Source organism: Molossus molossus, unplaced genomic scaffold, assembly GCF_014108415.1.
Source record: "Molossus molossus isolate mMolMol1 unplaced genomic scaffold, mMolMol1.p scaffold_m16_p_19, whole genome shotgun sequence".
NCBI lineage: Eukaryota > Metazoa > Chordata > Mammalia > Chiroptera > Molossidae > Molossus > Molossus molossus.
The window spans coordinates 51724836-51747441 of record NW_023425354.1 but is presented as its reverse complement, the minus strand read 5'-3'; the positions used below and the strand labels follow the sequence as shown (position 1 = coordinate 51747441).

At 43.7% G+C, this 22606-nt stretch overlaps 1 protein-coding gene across 2 annotated transcripts in view; it reads right to left on the bottom strand.

Moving 5' to 3' along the window:
• DNAH9 (dynein axonemal heavy chain 9) overlaps positions 1-22606 on the bottom strand; it is a 354158-nt gene that overhangs the window by 286411 nt on the left and 45141 nt on the right. Inside the window, exons 13-17 of one of the 2 annotated variants that reach the window (XM_036268293.1) lie at positions 21250-21505; positions 19508-19749; positions 14446-14581; positions 10949-11145; positions 10436-10860 (exon numbers count right to left, since the gene is read on the bottom strand). In XM_036268293.1, the coding sequence (XP_036124186.1) occupies positions 10436-10860; positions 10949-11145; positions 14446-14581; positions 19508-19749; positions 21250-21505 (1256 nt within the window). Of the gene's footprint in view, positions 1-10435; positions 10861-10948; positions 11146-14445; positions 14582-19507; positions 19753-21246; positions 21506-22606 lie in introns of both variants that reach the window. The other variant, XM_036268294.1, reaches the window with a different exon arrangement.

Below are 22606 nucleotides of genomic sequence, written 5' to 3'. Positions count from 1 at the left end.
ACATGTGGATGAGATTCTGAGACTTACGAGATGGGTAACCCATGGCCAGGTCACTTAGCATCTTCGAGCCTCATCTTCCTCATTTAGAAGATTACAAAGATCATTTAGTTCTATCTCACTGGTTATTGTGAGAATTAAATAACATTTATTCTTCAATTCAAAATTATTTATTTAACATCTATTATGAGTATGCATCCAGGTTCTGAGGGTAGAATAATAAATAAGGTCAACAAAGCCTCTGCCCTTATGAAACTTACATTCTCATGGGAAAAGTAAAGAGGAAACATAGACACAAAGTGTATCGTTCACAGAGTGATGAGTGCTATGGAATAAGGAGGTAGAGCCTAAGAGTAGTCTATTTTCCATGGAGTGGTCAGTGAAGGCTTCCTTCCTAAGGGAACATTTGAGCGCTAATCTAAACAACATGAAGGAGTGAGCCACAGAGGGGAAGGGGGCAGAGGTTTCAGACAGAGGGAGCCACATGAGTGAAGTCACCATTCAAAGCATGAGAATGCTGAGTAGGAGATGACAAGACTTGGCTTATATTTTTAAAATGATCTGTAGTTGGAGGAGAACAAGTTTTATTTAGAGGTGGTAGTGGTGATGATGATGATGATGATGATGATAGTGGCATTGGTGACGAGGAGACAAGAACAGAGGGCATTTTTGGGGGACTATAAGTGCTGTCCGGGTGGCAGGAGATGTTGGCTTTGACTTGCATGGTGGACCTCAGAAGTGGTCAGAGTCAAGATAAAGTAGCGTGCAGAGCCAAGAGGACCCACGATGGACTGGGGGGGAAGGTGTGAGGGAATGAGAGGAATCAATAATGACTCCTGGCAGTGGGGTAAATGCTGATGCCATTGAAAGATATAGGAAAGAATTGGGGAAGATGATGATGATGATGATGATGATGATGATGATGATTTCGAGGGAGAGGAATAAGTTGTAAACACATTAGACTTGAGATCCTGTTGAATGTAATTCTAGAGCTCCTGAGAGGTAGGGCTGAAGACACACATCTGGTAGTTATCAGCACACGGATGGATTTAAAGCGTTGGGTCAGACATCATCTAGAATAGAACGTAGATAGAGAAGAAAGTTCAGGATTGAGGTGGCAGGAAATTTAATATCTTGAAGAGGGTCTAGGAGAGGAGATGGGCTCACCCAAGGAGACCAAGAAGCCATAGCCAGTGACAGAAGGAGAACAAGAAACACACGGTGTCTTGCAGCCAGAGGAAGAACCCATTTGGGAAAGAGGGAGTTATCGGTTGTGCCGAATCCTGCTGAGAGGTACAAGCGAGATGAAGACTGATCATGACTGCGGGACTCAACCATACAAAAGTCACCAGTATCTTGAGAAGCATGGTTTCAGTGGAGAGGTCGAGTAAGTGTCTGACTCGGGAAAATCGGTGAATCGTCGGCTTCTGTGTCTACCTGTCTGGTACACACGATAATATGGCTAACCCTTCTGCCGAAACATCTAACATGCTTAAGTGAATATCTCACAGTCGTGTAAAAATGCATCACTAAGGTGTCATGAAATGAAGGAATCTCCAGAGGCTGGAAATGTCGTGAAAGCAAGAACCAAGCAAGACCCAAAGCCGGCTCTCACGCAGCCGTTCCTGTGGAACCCTGGAGACCTTGCACTTCTACCCTGGTTGCCTGTGGTGTGTGGGGAACAGGTGACTGAGCCTCGTACCCACACAAGGTGAGGAGGCGAATAGGAAGCTGCAGTACCATAAGGTGAACAAGAAATGAGCATGCTGCCCAGAGGGGACAGTGTGGAAACTCGCCTGCCTTCATCCGGCCACTAGGTAGACCCCTGGGCAAGTTAACGTACAAGTGGTCTGGGGTTGGAAGAGTCCCTTGATGACTGGCAGAAACACGTACAAATCCTCTGGGGAAATGCAAGTAGAACCCAATCCTCAAGAGTTCCCCAGATAATAGTCCAAGGAACATTATTTTTACAATCCAAACTCACAAAATATACAAGGAAGGAAGTCACCGTGAGTAGGAGCCAGCAGAAACAGCACAATCAAACCTGGTAAGCTTGCAGATACTGGTATTCAGATGCAGAACATAAAATAACAACATTTAAAGGACAAACAAAGAGTTCTTGTCTAAGCACCTTGTCTCATTGCTCCTGACCCACATAGCAGGAGAAAGTGCCTTCCCTGCGGTTTCTCAGACATCGATTCAGGACAGACTAAGACACATAACTTCATCCTATTAAGCATGATATATCAGCTGAGACAGATTTAGGAATCCCCCCCCGCCCCGAGCCTAGATAAGCTCTTCCAGTCTCAGCAGGTCAGAGCCCCTGCCCTGACCCAGCTTCAAGTTCAAGTATAAATTCAGCATTGTGTCAGCGTCAGGGATGGAGGCCACTTCCGAGGTCCTTCAAATATGCCCAGAAACTGTCATTAGAATGTGTGGGCCTTTTTATTGAATGATGGATTCCAAGAAGTGACAACATTTTTTTCGGTGAATAACATAAAAACTATGTCCCGTGGTGGCCTTACTTGGTGAAGAGAAACATAGGGAACGCTTTTAGGAGGGGTTTCAGCAAAGCAAAAAAATGATTTTTCTGTGCCACAGAAATGGACAATTCCAGGATAAAGAGGCAACAATGTTCTGCAGGCCTTTATGTAAACTTTATCTATGGCAAGAAGGACCAAACCATATTTTAAGCTGACAAATCAAAAGTTGCTTTAGAACACCCTCTAATAAATGTATTGTAAAACTTTAAAGAATGGATAACTAAAAGAGAAGCCTTAACACTTGACAGAAACCAAGAGGGTATAAATATAAGCAAGCAAAACGATAAAACAGCCAAATAGAAGACCCCAAAAGGCAAAGTATAACTAACATGTAGGGCATGTTAAGTGGATTAAACATGCGCTTTAGACAAAGCTGAAAGAGAGGGTCACGTGCTGTCTGGTAAAAGTGGTGCACTTACCCAAACTGCGATGCAGTTAGTAAAAAAAAAACAAAAAAAAAAAACAGAAAAGTAGGAAAATTGTTAAAAGACACACAGGACAGTGAAAAAAATCCCCCATAGGTACAATAATAGTCCCAGAATACAGACAGAATGGGAAGAAGCCATCTTTGGGGAGATGCTGGCTGAGGACTTTCTTGACTTGCTGAAAGACATCGAGTGTAAAAGCCCAACAAATTCCAGGTGGAATGAACACACAGAAACGCTCACATAGGCACTTCACCATGAAACTGCAGGACAAAAAATACCTTAAAATTAGCATCAGAGCAAAGAAAGATTTCCACACAGGAACAAACAAACAAACAAACAAAAAACCCCACCAAACTATAAAAAATAAAAAGCACTAGATGATGGCTGACTACTCAACAGCAACAATGGAAGACAGGGCACAGTGGAATAATATTTTCAATAGACTCAATAAATACCTGTTATCCTAGATTTTTTTCTTGTACAAAACCATGTTTTTTTTTCAAGAACATGGGCAAATACATGCATCTTCAGACAAAGAAAGAATGAGAGTTGCACAGATACACCATTATTACAGGAACTTTTGCCCTGGCCAGTGTGGCTCAGTTGGTTGGATTTTGTCCCGTGCACCAGGAGGTTGTTGGTTCAATTCCCACTCAGGGCACATGCCAAGGTTGCAGGCTCGATCCCGGTACAGGGTGTGTAGGAGGCAGCTGATCAATCTTTCTCTTTCTCTTTCCCTCTCCCTTCCTGTCTCTCTAAAAATCAATAAAAATATATTCTTAAAAAGGAACTTTTAATGATATACCTAAGATAGCAGGTCTGTAATGTAGAAATATGTAATGAGTAAAGTATCAGTAAATATATGGGTAAACGTACATAAACATTAAGTATAAAATAATAAAGTATCATTTCTAGAATTTAAACAAATAATAGAGAACAATTGAAATTACTGGGAATGATAGAATATAATTTGAAGGATGAACAGTTGAAATCAAACTACTCTAAAGTCTTTGTGTTGCTTGCAAGGAAAATAACAATACTGATATATTTATTCCTTTTAAGGATACTTATTAAAATAGATATAATATCCATTAGAACAGTAGATGTAGATAGTAAAACATCCAAATTAGCAGAAGGGAAAGAACAGAATAAGAAAAAAGGAAAAATAAACCATTAAAAAAACACATTCAACCCAAAAGCAGGCAAGAAAGAATAAAAAAGAAAAAGACCATATAGAAAGCATGCAAAGAAATGGTAGGAAATAATCTAATTATAGCAGAATAGATGTTAATAAATAAAACCTTCCAGTTACAATATAAATAGTAAGGTAGATAAAAAAAACAACACTAAATTCTATGCCAATTATTAAAATATCTCCTAATATAAAGGCATGGAAAAATTGAAAGCCAAAGAATAAAATGAGAGATACCAGGAAAATATCATACAAAGGAAATTGGTTTAGTTATATTAATATAAGACAGAACAGACTTTACTATAAGACATATAGCTCAGTGATAAAGAATATCTTTAATGTGTCATAAAAGTTTGAATTTGCCAGGAAGATATAAAAAGTCAACCCTCTGTATGCTCATATAGAATAACCTTAAAATATATTTTAAAATGACAGAATTACAAGGAGAAATTCACAATCTACCATCAGAGTGGACGATTTTTAACACAGTTACCTCTATAACTGACAAATTAAGCAGACAAAATAGGCAGTGATAAAATTTGGATGAAACAGCTCACAGGTTTGATCACATAAGCAGGTCTAGAGCACTACATCCAGCAGTTACAGAAGACACATTCTTTCCACTTATGAAATCTGACCATATGTGTATGAGGTGAACTTCAAGAAATTTCAGTAGCTTATTATTACATATATCCCAGTCTCTGACCACAGTGCAATAATTAGAAATTAGTAACAGAAATGTAACTAGGAGAATACCATGTCTAGGAAATTAAAAATATATAAATACATTGTAATGGATATTAAAAATTTTAGAAGTAAATTAGAATAAAAATTGTGCATAGTAAGACTTGTAACATATCAGTAACATTGTACTGAGAATGGAATTTATAACTTTAAGTGTTAAATTAAAATAAAACAGAACACAATGTGAATAAACAAAGCATCTGTCTTAAGTCAGCCAAAAGAATAGAAAATAAATACCCCAAATAGAAGGAAATAATAAATGTAAAAGAATTATTAAAATAGAAATAATAATAATGAGAATCAATGTGTTCATAAACTCGTTTTTTTACAAACCTGCAGTGAGATTGATGAAGAAAAGAAACCAGAAACTAAAAACTGAATAGAAATAAATAAAACTGAGGAGAAATGAGAAACAGGACATAACCATAGATGCTGTATCAATTAAGTAGGTAAGAGAATATTACACATTTTATGACAATAACTTGAGGATTTACGTGAAATGTATACATTTATAGACAAACATTACTTACTCTATTTGTCTGCATCCCTATACCCATTAGAGAAATTAAAAATCATGCCACAAAGAAAATACCAAGCCCAGATGGCTCAATAAGAGATTTAAATCAAACATTCAAGGATCAGAGAATCCCAATCTTACACCAGCTCTTCCAGAGAATGAACAAGGATTACCTCCTAACTCATTTTACGAAGATAGCAAAATCACAGAGCAAGATCAAAGACAGTACAGAAAGGAAAATTGAAGGCCAATCTCAATTGCAAACATAGATGCATCAACGTTAAACAAAATATTTGCAAACAAAATTAACTAATGGATATATTGGAAGAAGGTAACAAACAATTTGTGTTGGGCTTATCTCAGTAATGCTTGGTTGGTTTCATATTAGAAAGCAAATAATACATTCACCACTTTAACATTTTGAGGGAAAAGAATATAATTATTTTAATGAAATTAGAAAAAGTGCTTGATAAAAAGGTTGTATCTATTTATTGCTAAATCCTTTTAACAAATTAATAATAGAAGTTAACTTCTTTAATCAGATAAAGAGAATGCACAACACTCACAGCAAATATTATACTTAGTGGTGAAACATTGAAAGCATCCTTTTTAAGATCAGGGATAAGGCAAGGATACTTGTCACCACGTCATGAAACGTTGGACTGGAAGTCCTAGCCAGTGTGGTAAGATAAGAAACAGAGATAAAATACATTTTTAAAAAGACTGAGAAGGAAGATATAAAACTATTATAAATGTATAGATGATGACTAAGTATACAGCAAATCCAAATGAGTACACAGATAAATTATTAGAATTAAAAACTTAATTTAGCAAAGCTGTTTGATACAAAATCAATATACAAAAATAATTTCATTTTAAAATATTACTTATACTAGGAACCAAAAAATCAAATACCAAGGAACAGATCTTGGCAAAGGCATGAAAACACTGTAAAAGTAATGATTAAACACTTTTATTGAAAGACATTTTAAAAGACCTAGATAAATGGAGACAACACGCACTTGAACAGAAATACTCAATATAATAACAACAATAATTCCCTTCAAATTGATCTATAGTCACTGCAACTATAATAAAAATCTCTACAGATTTTTTTCTTTCATAAGTTTATTTTAAAATTTATGTAAAATGGTAAGGGCCCAAAATGCTGAGACGTTCTTAATAGAGATGAGCAGGATGGGTACTGGTCCTGCCAGATATCAACATTTCCTCCAGAGCCACAGTAAATGAGGACTGTGCGTGGGAATATAGCAACAGACAAGGGCTGTGTAAGGGAAAGATCAAGTTACAAGACGGAGTATCTTTAGGATCTCAGGGCAAGAAAGGATTATTTAACAAGGCAAAAGAGAACAACATAAAGGAAAAGATGGACGCATTTGGCCACATTAAAATGAAGAACTGCTCATCAAGATATACCATAAATGCAGTGGAAAGATGAGCCACAAAACAGGAGACTACATCTGCAACCTATACAATGAGCAAAGGATTCGATGTAGAATATGTAAGTCACTTCCAAATATCAAAGAGGAAAAAAATGAAGTCCAATAAAAACAAAAGGCAAGAGTTATGAATAGGAAATATAATGACTCACTCAAAACCTAAAAAGATGAGACACTTTATTCAAAATCAGAATAATGCAAACTATTTACCACAATAAGATACCACTGGGAAAAAAAAAAAAGGACCAGCATTGCACAGTCTGCCGTTACCAAGAGGTGTTGGGAGTATGAGGATCCAGGAATGCTCACACCTGGCTGCTCCACCTTGGAGAGAGTTGGCATCATATGCATTGTCTTTGACTTGGCATTTCTGCTCTGATGCATGTACCCCGAGGAATGTTTGCCCGTGAACACCATAACATACGGTAACAGTACTCACAGCAACACTGTTGAGATGAGAATATCAGCTGAAACAACTCACATGCTCATCAGCCATAGAAGGGCTATATAGTTGTGATACACTCATATGATGGAATACTATATAGCAGTGAAAATGAATGCTCCCTATGACATGAATGCATCAGAGCACTAATGGATCTCAAACATAATGCTGAAGGAAAGAAACAGGACAGAGAAAGATATATCATATGCAATATTGTTTCATTTTCATAATGTTTTTAAATGCAAATCTATATAGGTATATTTCCTAGGTGTGTATCTTTGTATATATGTGTGTATGTATATATACATGCATGTATGTATAATGTATATACCAAGCCATGAAGAAAAGCACGAGAAGGATTATGTCACATGGAGGGCAGAAATCACATCTCTCGGGGAGGAAGAGGGATTCGATCGGGAAAAAGTGCCTAAGGGAATTTAAAAATATTGCCAGTGCTGTGTTTCTTAGCTGGATAGGCAAATACAAGCTTTGTTGCAACGTTCTGCTCTACATTGCATGTGTGCTATATTTCATGATAAAACTGACTGTAAGAGGCAATGGATGAAGAAGTAAAAGAATAAAATGTAGAGACAGCCTCTGCGTTCTGCTGTGAAGGAAGCCACGCAAAAATGAAAGGATTTGCGTTGCAGCTGGAAGGTCACGTTCTTCCTTTTTAAAAAAGATGGCATCTATGGCAATGCGTCTGCACGCTGTTGAGGATGGGCAGGGAATAGAGGTAAGTCCCTGAGTGGATGAGAGGAAACGGGTCAGACTTAGACAAGCAATGAAACCGCCGAGGCAGGTGAATGTGTGGCTACAAACGCAAGCAGGATGGTGGAGTTTGGGGTGGAAGGGGGGAGTTACTTCTCTTGTGATCGCTTCTCATTGTTCAGTTATGAGGGCAGAGAAGATATCGGAGACTTAAGGAGAAGGAGAAAAGGGAATCCAGGAGAGTTAAGTATCTGAAACTGTGCGGATCCACTTGGATTGTGTGTTTACATAGGAGATTCGGCAGGAGAAGGGTCTGTCTTTTCTGCGTCGAGGATGAGGTGCGGGTGTGGAGCACGGAACTTAGACAGTTGGGGTTCACAAGGTGGGAGAGGGGACGGGGAGCAAGGACGACAAACACCGAGAAAGCACAGGGCTCCCTGGAAATCCTGACGGGTCTGCAGACTTTTTGGTGGCAGGGCTGCCAAATAAGTGAGCTGGAAAGATGCCAGGTCCTGTAGAGAAGGGGGTGTCTCCACCTGGGAGTCTGAAGGGAGAACAATTATTCTGCATCCTTCCCTCTGGGCCACCAAGATGTGAGATGGGATTGGGCGGCAGGGGGACGGTGGGGTGAAGGGGCACTGGAGAGAGACCGCACAATAAGAGGAAGGCGTGACGGGGACTCTGTGGATGTTGGGTCACTGAGGGTGATTCTCACCAAAGGAAGGGGGAAGGAGACCATGCTGGGTGGTCAGCTGTGCAGTGATGGGGAGAATGACCGCAAAGGACAAGGGGCAGCTGGCACTGTCTGATGGCAGTCGCTTCAGTGTTGCTGAGGATGTTGAAAGAAGAGATAGTGGAATGGTCTGGAAGAAACACCCAAGAACAAGCCTATCTTATCTACCTGCAGACCCAGCGGTAAGGGGGTTCAGGAGAAAAATCAGCCCCTACTTGCGAGGGATACAAGGGAAGTAGTGTCCTCCAGGGGGCGCTGGGTATCAGTTAGAGCAAAGAGGATGAGAAGCTGAAGGAAACAGGGAGCATTGGCTGAGGAAAGCCCCTGAGGTCTAGAGGAGGGGCAGAGGGAAGAGGAGGGGCAGAGGGGAAGAGGAGGGGCAGAGGGAAGAGGAGGGGCAGAGGGAAGAGGAGGGGCAGAGGGGAAGAGGAGGGGCAGAGGGGAAGAGGAGGGGCAGGGGGAAGAGGAGGGGCAGAGGGGAAGAGGAGGGGCAGAGGGAAGAGGAGGGGCAGAGGGAAGAGGAGGGGCAGAGGGAAAGAGGAGGGGCAGGGGGAAGAGGAGGGGCAGGGGGAAGAGGAGGGGCAGAGGGAAGAGGAGGGGCAGGGGGAAGAGGAGGGGCAGAGGGGAAGAGGAGGGGCAGAGGGGAAGAGGAGGGGCAGAGGGGAAGAGGAGGGGCAGAGGGGAAGAGGAGGGGCAGAGGGAAGAGGAGGGGCAGAGGGGAAGAGGGGGCAGAGGGGAAGAGGGGGGCAGAGGGGAAGAGGAGGGGCAGAGGGGAAGAGTGGGGCAGAGGGGAAGAGGAGGGGCAGAGGGGAAGGCTTCACAAGGGCAAGGGGGGCAGAGTGAGAGGAGGGCTTACGGAGCTGCACGGGACTGAGACCTTAGATAATGCCACAGACTGAGTATTTGTGGCCCTGACAACAAATCCAGATGCTGAAGCCCCAACCTCCAATGTGATAACATTTGGAGGTAACTAGGGTTAGATGAGGTCCAGAGAATGGGTGGGACCCTCGTAAAAAGTGAGCGGCCTCCTCTGTCTCTCTCTCTCCAGGCACCGAGGGGAGGCCACGTGAGGGTAGAATGAGCAGGCAGCTCTTTGCAGCCAGAAAGAGAGCCCGAACCAGGACTCTAGTGCCTGGCACATTGATCCTGGACCTTACCTTGCATTGCCCATTCTTTTTTTCTTTTTTAATTGCTTTTTCCTTATTGCTTTTTTAGAGAGAGGAAGGGAGAGGGAGAAAGAGATGAAAACATCGATGAGAGAGAACATGGACTGGCCGCCCCCTGCCTGCCCCCATTGGGGATCGGGCCCACATCCTGGGCATGGGCCCTGACCGGGAATTGAACTTGTGACCTCTTGGTGCCTGGGTCAAAGCTCCACCACTGAGCCACACCGACTGGGCTCATCGTACATTCTGAAGGTGAAGGGGGGCTGGGTCTGTGATTATTGTATTAAACACTACTTACCACTTACTGAGTGCCTTCCACACACTGGCCACCAAATGGAAAATGAAACAAAAAGAGAGGCCATGCGGGGGACCAAAGGGCAGGGCTAAAGTTGCCCGGTGTCCAAAAGCCTGGACCCTTCAAGCGGCCGCTTTCCTTCACGTCACAAAGAACCCACGGGCAGAAACAACCGTCATTCGAAAGGAGGCTGGAACCACCCGTTACCTGTTAGTGACGTGGTCGACGAGATGCTGCTTGAACATGAGGCTCCACTTCTTAATTATATTCAGCAGAGACGCCTTAAAGGGCCGCAGGTCGATCCTCATCCAGCTGTCGAACACCCTGACGGGCTCCAGCCTGCACACCTCCTCGTACAGCTGCTCGTAGGAGTCGATCTGGGCTTTGAACTGCGGGAGGCGGGGCGGGTTCTCTGGGATGCCCTCCTCCGCACGGGCCTCCACCTCCTCGGGTGTGAGAACACGCCCGTACAACAGAAACTGGCCTAGGACCTCCTCCCGGTCCTCCACGTAGAGGTGGGCGTACTGGCCAAGGGTGTCCCGGTAGCTGCAGCAGAGGGCCGTCACGCGCTGGACCCTCTCCAGGAGCGTGCTCCGCATCCTGGCCAAGCCGGCCGTGCCCTCCATGTCCCCCTGGGGAGCGAGACAAGAGCGGCGGGTTACAGCAGCACCCCCGGGACACCCGGCTCTGGCGGGAGGCAGGCGGCTGCAGACCCAGTACCTGATAGTGGGGAGAGCTGTTGTGTGGGGACAGCCGTGGCACCAGCGATGACATTCTGAAAATGTTGGCCACGAGGCCCTCCACAATGTCAGAGAAGCCACCCTGCACTCCAGGCTCCAGAGATGGATAGAAAACTACCTCTGGGATTGCCAGGCACAGCTGGGCTTCGAATATTGGGTTGAGCCCTGGCTTACACTCTGAAAAACAGGAACAAGAACACCATGGGCAAAACGGGCCAAGAGAAATACAGAACACAGCATTTATTCTCCTCCCACGAGCTCTTCGGTATAGAAAGTGGACATGAAAAGTCTGCTAACACCTCGGAAAGGTGAGGGTGACAGGGGGACAGTGCTCAGCAGCAGGGGAGCTGCTGACATTTCGTACAGGCCCCTCCTGGGGCAGGGCTGACCCGGGCATCGTGGGGCACTGACGCTCCTTATCCTCAAAGTGCATCCCAGTGACTGAGCACGTCAAGCACGGTCCCTTCCACGTTCCCCGAGGCCTCCTGGGGAGCCTCTGGTTGAGAAGGGGTTGGCTGCAAAGCCAGCGTGTTCGGGAGCAGCTGATGTCTTCCTGGGCACAAGCCAGACAGCACCATGAGCAACCACTAGGACTGCGCGTGTCCCAGTTCCGCCTGTGCGCTTCTCTGGTCTATAAAAACAGGATTTATTTTAATTCCGTAGTCCTATGGTGATGAAAAATTTAAAAACAGTGTAAGTAATTTAAAAAGTCCCTTATTACTTGCTAGACAACTTGTCTTGCTAAATTTGTCACAATATAATATGGAATAAGATGTTCCAAGTACCAGGAAAATGCTTCAGCTTTTATCAATAACCACTCATTTTCACAGATCTTTATGACTGTAGAAATATTTAGGAGACTGTTATGTGTGGATACTGTGGGCGGCATAGTCGATGCACTGAAATGCATTAACCCTTCCTTCCCCAGACACAGAGCTGTAACGGTGCGTGGCATCTCCCAGCCGCAGCTGGGTGCGCCAATGTGATTCCACAGCAGTGGAATGTAAGAAGTGATGGGTGGCACTTTCGGGTGAGGGCCATTGAGACAGCAGCTGAGCCTTCCCCACGCCTCACACAGGCCAGAGCCAGGATGCGGCAGTGACCCAGCCCACCCACAGAATCGAAGACCGAGCCCTGGTGACGGGTGGAACCACAGGATGAAAGGAGCTAGCCCACGAGCCTGGAGTACTTGCTTTGGACCAGTACTGGGGATAGGCTTTGTCCTTAAGCTGCGTTACTGATGGGGTTTGTTACCACAGCCTCACCATCCTCCCTCACCAAAACAAAACAAAGCTGCGCGTCCTCAAAGAGGTGTAAAACTAGGTTCTTGCCCTCAAAACTTCAGGGATGATATAAATTTGCATTACTGGACTCGGGAGTGTCCCATAAAATGCGTATTTAACTTAAGGGAATGCAAATTTACCACTAGCACAGTGACGATGCTACTATCATAGAATGGTTTTTAGAAAAAACTTTTAAGATTATGTTTTGACATGTCCTCATGATATGTTCTGCGTTCCTACACGCAGTAGACACCTATACTGTAGTAGACCGGGCTGCATATAGTTTGAAGGATTTCGAAGACTTCCAGGAATACCCGGACCCCGTGAGACCCCTGCCCATACATTGGCAGGGGAACCCAACCGCTCTATTAGACGCAGTGCCAGTGTGATCGCCATGCAGCCAGACAGCGTCGGTGCTCCTCACCCTTGGGATGAGTACACCACTGCAGGAGTGAAGGGGAAACATTTCCAGATTGAGTGGGTAGAGCTTAACCCAGGCAGGGTTTAGATGCTGTGAAAGACTGGGAGGCCAGACCACGGCATGGGCAGGGAATTTGCTCACCAAACAAGAGAAGGTGGACATGGGGATGTGGACCAGAGAGATGAAGTTGCTTAGCTGGGCTCCTGCAAAGGGCCACAGTCATTGTCTTCTTTAGAGGCTACTCTCTTGAGCTCCTTCACCTTCGCCAGAGCCTTTTGAATTTAATCTGCAGCTTCTTAGGTCAGGCGGCCGCTAAACCCAGATCCTGTTCATTTGACATTGTGAACAGATGTGTAACCCTTTCGCCCATTTCCACGGAGAAAAGGTAACCTTGGCATCCTACCCCCTCCTCTCCATCCTCTTGTTCCCTCTCTCTCCTCCTCACAGAGGACGGCTGACAGTCACCGTTCAGATCAGGAGAGCTACTGGCTAAAGGTGAGTCACTACGTTCAGGGACCACCTCTGAGTAGTGCCCGCACTCAAGTGTGGCTGAGACATCTTCCCAGATCTCCAAGGAGGGGTGAGAGACCAGAAACTCCAGACCTCCAGCATCAGGGGAGGTGGGGTGAGGTCACTGAGGTGAGCATGTGGGCCCCGGTCCCCGGGAGGCTGCTGTCAGTCTCAGTGTCTATGCGCCATGCACCGCTGGCTCCCTGCCCCAGGCTCCAGAAGGTGATGTGCCACCTTGCTAACGGCGCTGGAGCCCGTTTCCTGCTGCTGCATTTCACTGATTTGGAGCACCACTGCACCCTACAAACTAGCACCTTGCTCTGACCTCAGTCTCTCCACCAACAAAGACCCCAGGGGATCTGCCCAGCTGCGCTTCAGCCAGCAGGGGGCCTCGCTCCTCTCTCCTCTCAGCCTTCCGCATGAGTGGGATATCTGGACCCTGGTCTTGGCCTGCCTATTTTAACCGTGCATTTCATTTCTTTCCTTGGGCTGGACTTCACATCTTAAAGTCTCATCTCACCTGCATCGTCTGACTTCAAAATATTCACCTCTGACTTTCCATTTTGAAGAATTCTTCAATATGACCCTTGCTAAGCTCCTCAGAGTCTACCAGAGGTAAAAGGTTTAATTTAACTTTATTCCTGACCTCTTCTGCCCTTCCCATCCCATCACTTACTAGTCAAGGGGAGCTCTGACTATAACATATCTGATTGCGTGCACCTTAACCCAGGGTCTCTACCATAGTCTGAAGCCCTTAGATATCTTTTAACAGCTTCAAAGAACGCCCGTCACCTTCTTAACATTCCTTTTTCTTCCGAAAGCTACCTCACCCCCGGCTTCTTGTCTGATCCTTTTTCACAGAGAAAAACTTCTTCCCCTGAACCCGGCTACTACAACCTCCCGAGTTCTCACAGAGCTACAGAGATAGAGGGCACTACGCGTGAAGGCGCAGAATGTCCCCTCCCGTCGCCACGAGCCAAGGCCAGCTCCCTGGTATTCCAACTTGGTCACCCCGCCCAGCCGCAGCTTGGATTAGGTTGAATTAGCTTCTGTGTTTTTTGCTTTTGAACTTCGCCAACATCTCTTCTGGTCGAACAATTTAGAAACTCAACCCCTTTGCTATTTTACTGTGTATGCCTCACAAAACGGTCACCATTGTTTGGGGGAAGGCACAAGGCCCTCAGCTGCACCTCATTGTACCTCTACAGGTGCTATTACCGTCACCATTGCGGTAACAACCCACATCCATAAGCCAGCAAGTACCAGTGTTTTCCAGGAGGTACTTGAGGGAGCAGTCAATGGCAAGAAAGAAGCCACCCAGCAACATATCGTCAATGTAGCTCACATAAGTCTTCCAGGTCGTGGAGGTTGCGTCTGCTGAAAAAAGACCCAGGTTTTCCTAAAAAGTAAAGAAGTGATATAAGCCATGTTTAATAATATGGAAGGTCTGATCCTTATTAACGGGAATATAAATAACACATGGTGGAGAAAAAATACATCCTTGTAAAAAATTGCTATTATATTAATGAATGTATTATATTACACATTCATTCTATCTGATGGGAATAACATTTTTTTTTTTTATCCTCACCTGAGGACATTTTTCCACTTTTTGTTCAGATAGAGTGGGAGGGAGAGACAGGGAGAGAAACATGGACGTGAAAGGGACACATCAAGTGGCCGCCACCCACACCACCCAAACAGGGCCAGGGACAAACTGCAACCAAGGCACGTGCCCTTAGCAGGCACCAAACCCGGGTCTCTCTGGTCCACAGGCCGACGCTCTAACCGCTGAGCCAAACCGGCCAGGGCAATGGGAATAACCACTGATGGAAAGAAATCTAGGGAGTATGTCGTCCCCTCGGGCTCTGGGACAGCAGGGCTGGGCCCGGCCACCTTCTCAGCAGGAGAGCGGACAATACACGGTCAGGCTTAGAAGACTCAAGGCTTATGAGAAATTTGGGGTTCAGACAGGGGAAGCATTTCCTGGATAATCCTTAGAAATGAGCTGGAGTGTTCTGTGGTTGGCATTTAACATGAACTAAAAATCTTCATCATATTGACTGATTTAGAAAATACTTACACATAAACGAATACACAAGTCAGCCTCCCTTTCACTTTTACTCTCTCTCGCCTGCTGGTATGGCAAGTACTCTTCATCACTTTTATTATTAAGCCTTTTTACAGCAACTTGCCATTTGTCTTATTTTTCCAATGAAAGTTATAACTACTTTGCAGAAATAAATTATCTAGCTGACTCATACTTACCAGTTTATAAACATTTTAATGTAGTAAAATTCCCTGAATTAAAAAAAAAAAAATCATGATCCTGTCTTTGAGTAACGAAGCTCTAAAATTTCTGAAATGCATCACTTTTTCTTCCTTGGCGCATTTAAAATTTTCTTAATGACGTAAAGTTCATCATCACACAGATCATAGCACAGTGACAATATAGTCTGCTCTCAGGTAGTATTAAGTTGTGTATGTTTGCTTCTATTTTCGAAAACTTTTAGTTTTTATGACTGCTTTGTATAACTGTTCTATCTCCTTCCTAATATCATGCTACCAATATAGTTATCTGTACTTTTAACTTCTCTACCTCAAATCTACGATGGTCTAAGGAGCAAACATGTTGGAATTTTCTGTGAGCTAAAAAAAAAATAATAGCTCAAGTTTCTGATCCTAGCCAAGCCAGAGGAATGAGATCAGACTAACACTTCTGCTCCAAGCAGCTCTCTAACTGGATACAATACAAGAAACAATTGTTTTGGGCAACTGGATAAAGGATAGTAAAGTAAAAGGATGTGATCTTTCAGGAAAGGGAAACACAACCACCTGACTTTCCACCTAGAGGCACTTTCCAGACTGTGACATAGGAAAGTGGATCTCAGTGACAGGAGCCTTCCTGCTGGGCAGAAAAGACAGAAACCAGGATTTGGGGTTGCTGACATTGCCGAGTCCCTTTGAGTCTTAAACTGTACACATTTAGGGTAAGACTCTGCAAGGTCTGGCAGAGAACAGTTACCGGGGATTCTGAGCTAACAGACATTGTGTGGGTCGTAAAGCAGTGAGAGATGTTGGTATTCTATCAGAAATAATGAAAAGACTTTGCAGGTAACCAGAAACTCAGTGGAGACCCCGGAAATGCTATGCTTTATGATTCTAGCTGCTCTGTTCTAGACTATCCCCAACAAAGCTTAAAACTGGGCTTCAACACGATCAAGCTGAGTACGGAGACTGCCTGCCAAAAGAAAAGAAAAAAAACAAACTCTTTCAAGAAATAACATCGAGATTCTAAAGTGGTGCCCAGCATGACTGGAACATAATAAAAAATTACTAGACATGCAAAGAAGCAGGAAAGTGTGACATTTAACCAAGAGAGAAAATCACTAAGAGAAAATTCAGAAAATAGCTGCCATACCAATCCTTATTTTATGTGAAATAAAAATAAACTTCTGGTGCATTAAAGAAAAAGACAGAAAATAAAAGAGATGTTTGAATTAACAGACAATAATGTCATAATTTGATTAAAAATTCCCCAACTTTGGTGAAAAACAGCTCAAGAAGTTCACAATCTCTAAGCAAGACAAATATAAAGAAAACAAACCTTGGCACAGCATACTCAAATGAGGAAAAAAACACACAAAAATGTAAGAAGTCTCTAAAAATACCTGACAGCCCTGGCTGGTTTGGCTCAGCAGTTGGAGCGTCAGCCCACGGACCAGAGAGTCCTGGGGATGGTTCCCACTAAGGGCACGGACCTCGGCTACAGTTTGGCCCTGGCCCTGGTTGGGCTCGTGTGGGTGGCAACCACTCGACGTGTCTCTCTCACATCAATATTTCTCTCTCTCTCTTCCTCCCTTTCTCCCTCCTGCCCTATCTGAAGATAAATGCAAAAAAAAAAAAAATGTCCTTAAGTAAGGATAAAAAAATAAATACCTAAGAGAAACAATACATTACATATAGGGGAACAAAGCTACAAATTATAACTAGCCTCTGATCAGAAACATTGGAGGACAGAAGACAACAAAATGACTTCTGAAAGAAAAACAAAACCGTCTATTCAGAATTTTATATCCAATGAAACTGTCCTTCACAAACAAAGGTGAAATAACATTTTCAGTTGAACCAAAACTGAGAGAATGTGTCATTAACAGACCTGAACAGTAAGATGGTAACTCAGCTCTACCAAAAAAATAAAAAAGTGTGGAAATAGTGAGTTTGTGGGTAAATATGAAAAACTAGAAATATTTTTCTTGAGTTTTTAAAGCAAAAAAATATTATAATACTCTATTGTGGGGTTTATTTTACACACACACACACACACACACACACAGGGATGATGAAAAGATGGCGGGGAGCTTAAACCACACTGTTGCTGGGTTCTTATATTTCTTGGGAAAACTCTGAGCTCTCAATTAATTGTGCTTAGTTCAAAAGACATACTGAAACCTGGAACAACCACCACACATGTAATACAACGAGGTACATCTGAAATTCCTACTGATAAATTAAAATAGATACTAAAAAATATAGAATTAATAATAAGAAGGTGGGTAAGAAACAGCAGAGACACCAAAAAGAGATGAAGTGACTAGGAAATGAACAGCAAAATGATGGAGCTAAATCCATCCATACCAATAACTATATTAAATGTGATGCTTTAAATACTCTAATTAATAGTCAGAGTTATCAGACTTAGAAAAGCAAGTTTCTGCTATGTGCTGTCTGTAAGAAAAGAAATTTGAATCCAAAGAAACATAGGTTGAATGTAAGAGGGTAGAGAAAGATGAACAATGCAGAAGGTATAAATAATGAATCTGGAAGAAAAGAAGAAAAAACTTCAAGGCAAGGGAGTAAGTAGTATTAGGAATAAAAAGGGAATTTCACAGAGATAATAAATGATTGATTCATCAGGAAGTTATAACAATGATAAATGTGTTTGAAACTACTAACAGGGCTTCATATACTTGCTGCAAAATTCAACAGAACTAGGAGATTAAACAGACAAATCCAAAATTATAGGTGGAGATTTAACACTCTATCTTTAGTAATTGATAGAACAAATAGAGAAGAAAATCAAAAAGCATATAAAAGATATGCACAATACTACCAGCCACTTTCAACTAATGGATATTTATGGAACACTATACCCTGCAATGAAAGAATGAACACTGTCGAGTGCACGAGGAACATTCACTAAGGTAAACAACATTCTAAGTCATGGAACACGTCTCCGACTGACTGAAGTCTTCCAGAGCATTTTCTCCGAGCCACAATGGAATTAAATTAGATATCAATTTCATTAAGATATCTAGAGCAGCCCTAGATACATGGAAATTAGACAATACACTTCTAAATGATCATTGAGTTAAAAAAAAATCACAAGACGAAACATTTAAAACCGAGTGATAATAAAAACGAGGCTGATCAAATTTGTGGAATGCAAACGCTGCTAGCGGAAAATGCGTGTTATTGAGTGCTTGCATTAGAAAGGAGGACGCCTTAGAATGATCTGCTATGTTTTCACCCTTATAGGCTAGGGAAAAAAAAAAAGATGAGCAAATGAACCCCAAATTAACTGGAAAGAAATAATAAAAAACAGAAATTAATGCATTAGGAAACAAAGTCAAGAAAATTAAAATCAAAAGCACATTTCATTGTACTTTAAATCCTAGATAACCCAAAAATAGCAGCTGTAATTCATCACTGCCTTGTGCATGAGGTCGACCTGTCAGAACTGCTCATGGCTACTCCAGTAGGGTTGCAGCTGGTGGGCACTTACAGCTCCTTCCATTGTTCAGCCTTTGCTGATGGGACATGAGCTGGCCCTGATCCCAGCGCGGGGCACAGCCTTCCTGCTTTAAGGGAAGCACTCTAAACGTTTTTCTCCTTTTATCAAGTGCAGTTAGGGTACCCTCTCTTTGGGCTCTACAAAGCTAGGTTATGAAGATGCTGCTGGAGTTCCACACTAGGTTGTGTGGGCGAGTTGGGGGTGATTAGTGCAGTAGATAATTTAGGATTCTGTCCTTGGCTTCTCCTTCGATCCCCTAGGGGTTTGGTGTGGGATTTAAGTCATGTGATGACCAATTGGTGTTACCATGAAGATAGTATTAATTTTGCCACACTGATACCACAATGTGACTTTTCACTCTCCCTATCTATTAGCTTTAGTTCCTTTGCTATTAGTATAAAACTTTTATCCCTGACTGAAGCAGACACAGAATCTATTGTTCTAATTTCCAAGTACCTTCTCGCACTAAACACACTTCTTAAGGCTCTCCCCATATTCGTGGTGTGTGTGTCTGAAGAGGCTGGTTATTACCTGAACAAGAGCATGGATCTTAAGGCCAGATTCTTTGATGCAATTGTAATATTTTTCCATTCGATCACGCTGATCATCCATGGAAAGAAGGCATTCCTTTCTTCCATCTTTTCTCTTAAATATTGGAGACACCCATGTTTTCATGATGTTTTGAATCTCTTCCACATTGTCTTTAGTTTTCTGAATTCTTTGTTCAAGATCATGAACGCTGTTGGTGATTTGAATGACATACTCCCAGATGCCTGTTCCCCAAAAGAAATATAATTAATTGAAATAGTCGATAGGGGTGTAGCCAAAGGTCTAGTTGCTGTGAAAGATAAGGAGTCAAAACTTGTGGGTTAAGCTCTGGCCAGTTTGGCTCAGCGGTTAGAGCGTCGACCTGCGGTCCGAAGAGACCCGGGTTCGGTTCCCGCTAAGGGCACGTACCTCGGTTGCAGTTTGTCCCCGGCCCTGGTTGGTCGTGCGGGTGGCAGCCACTCGATGAGTCCCTTTCACGTCAATGTTTCTCTCTCTCTCTCTCTCTCTCTTTCTTCCTCTCTCTCTCTCTCTTTCTTCCTCTCTCTCCCTCCCACTCTATGTGAACAAAAAATGGAAAAATGTCCTCGGGTGAGGAGGATAAAAACAAAAAACAAACAAAAACAACTTGTGGGTTAAGACTTTTCTGCACAGATTACTTCATTATAAGCATACTTTTTCTTTCTATTTGCACTAAAAAGCCAACTCTTACCAAAACCCTGATTATGGAGGGAAAGAAACAAACAGGTAACACTTACCTACCAAGCATACAGAAGCTGGTACATTTGCTGGGGCATACCAGTGCAACTCGGTGACATTATATAGGTGACATCTTATTTTTAAAGCACTTTCACTGTATTGAATGCTGAAAATGTCATTCCCTCTTGTATATGGAATAAAGTTCTAACTCATTTAATATGGCATTCCAAGACTTCCACGAGTTGACTTGACCTTCTTTTCAAACTTTAACTCTTTTGCGGACCTGGATGCAAGTCAATCTCCCTTCCCTGTGGTTTACCACACTTTATTTTTAACTCTCTGATGGCTTTTTATCATAGCTTGTCTCGGATAATTTATGTTGTACATACATCTGTTGTCCCTACCAAATGTGAGCTCTTACCGGGGAGGGGCTGTTCCCATATACCTCATATTTTATAGTCTCCCCACAGTCCCCCCAGAGTACCCCATATGTGTTAATCCATCCATGAAAGTTTATTGAACTGGAGGATATGAGAGAAGTACATGCATAATTCCCTTATAAGGTGTTTACAGTCAAGAATATTAGGTAACAATGATAATATAGGAACGACTCTCATTAATGGAGTGCCCAGTATATGCTGGAGACTATGGGAGACCTCATTCCATCTCTGAGCCTCCTCCAGAGCATGGCAGCAAAGTTCCCTAAATACACTACTCATATCCAAAGAGAAGGAAGAAGAATACCAACCCTCCTTGCCTTCTCTACCTTGAATATGTGTCTGAAAGGACAGACTGGTGTTTCAAACACAACCCGGATTACCAGGTAATCATTTGAGTGTTTACCAACTATTTTTATTTTTTTGGTACGTGCCCCTAGCTGCTAGGGCCTAGCGGGAACTGAACCCGGGACTCTCTGGTCTGCAGGCTGATGCTCCAACCGCTGAGCCAAACCGGCCAGGGCTCTAGCGACTTTTACTAGAATCTTGACTCTCGCCCTTTTCCCCTGCCTCCAGGTGGTCCCCTGTCACCTTCTGTTTTCCAGTTCAGCGTCTCCTCTGCAGCTCTCAGGCGGAGATCAATACTTCGCAGCTCTTCCTCCACTAATGGAAATTCCACCTCTAGCAGCGTTTTCATCACCTTGTTGTACCAATTTGCCATCAACTCCAGACTGGCCACAAGCTGCCGATAGAACTCCCTGGAGGAATACATGGCTGCTGCTGTCTCCGGGATGTGCTTCAGCTGCGCAGGCTGAAGATACCTCATCTCTCTCAGCACCGAGAGCAGCTGCAGGAAAGAATCGATGTGAGCGGCTGTGGTTCAGTAGCAGTGAATAGTGACAACGCGGGCAAAGACTGGGAAAGCCCAGGGGACTCAGGGGCCTTCTGGATCCCGCTCAAGCTCTGCTCCACCGGTTCCTTTAATGTAGTTTCAGAGAGGGGAAGCTGGGGAGTAGGCAGAAGGAAGAGGGCTCAGAGAACAGCAGGGCGAACTGACCCTGTAAGTCACCCAGAGCAAGATGAAAACCTGTGCGGAGACACCAGTGGTAGCAGGGGAAGCTCAGCTTGGAAGCGCCAGGGCCTGTGGCTGAGAGGTACCGGCTCGTGCTGACTGAGCTGTGCCCACCCAGGGCTGCTGGTCTGAAGGAGGACAGCCATCTGGTCTGAGCCGCCCACATGCATGAGAAGCCTCAACTTCATCCTCTGGTATTCTCTCCAAGTGAGGTCACGCATGTGGTCACAGACAGGACTGAGGGGAGGTGCCCGTTCCACAACTTGAACTGTTACATACAATCATTTGAAATAGTCCCTGGCGGGCTGGCCCGTCGTTGTGTCGTAATGTACTCGGAGGTCAGGAGGTGGAGGTCACCAGGCCTCTCTGAACTTCTGTGGCCACGGCCGTGTGAGGAGCCAAGCAGGTGTAGCCCAGTGGACAAGCAGAGGCCTCTGGCAGGTTCCTAAGAGCACTCTCCATCCCCATTCCTGCTTATTTGTCACGTTTACCTCCAAACTTGCCGGGACTAATGTGTATAAATATGGGTGACAAAGCAGATACCAGGCCATCGATTCTCCCCTGCCTCTCCCCTCCACCTCCCACCCTCACCTCCACATCCGGGCACCTGGGCTGCCAGCTCTCCCTCCAGTGGCCTGGACCATCTCCATCATCACCCAGCCAACCCTCTTAGGGTTAAGACAAATCCTAACAAGTAGGAAGGGGAATGACCTCAGGCTCCTAGCTTATTTTGCTCAAGATAGGTATTAAATTTTTTACTTTAAGAAGTGAAAACAAAAATGAAAAGAAAATATAGGGCCATTTATATGATATTGAGGTAGAGAAGGCCATTCGAACACACAACCACAAAGATAAAATGTATACGCATAAAATATC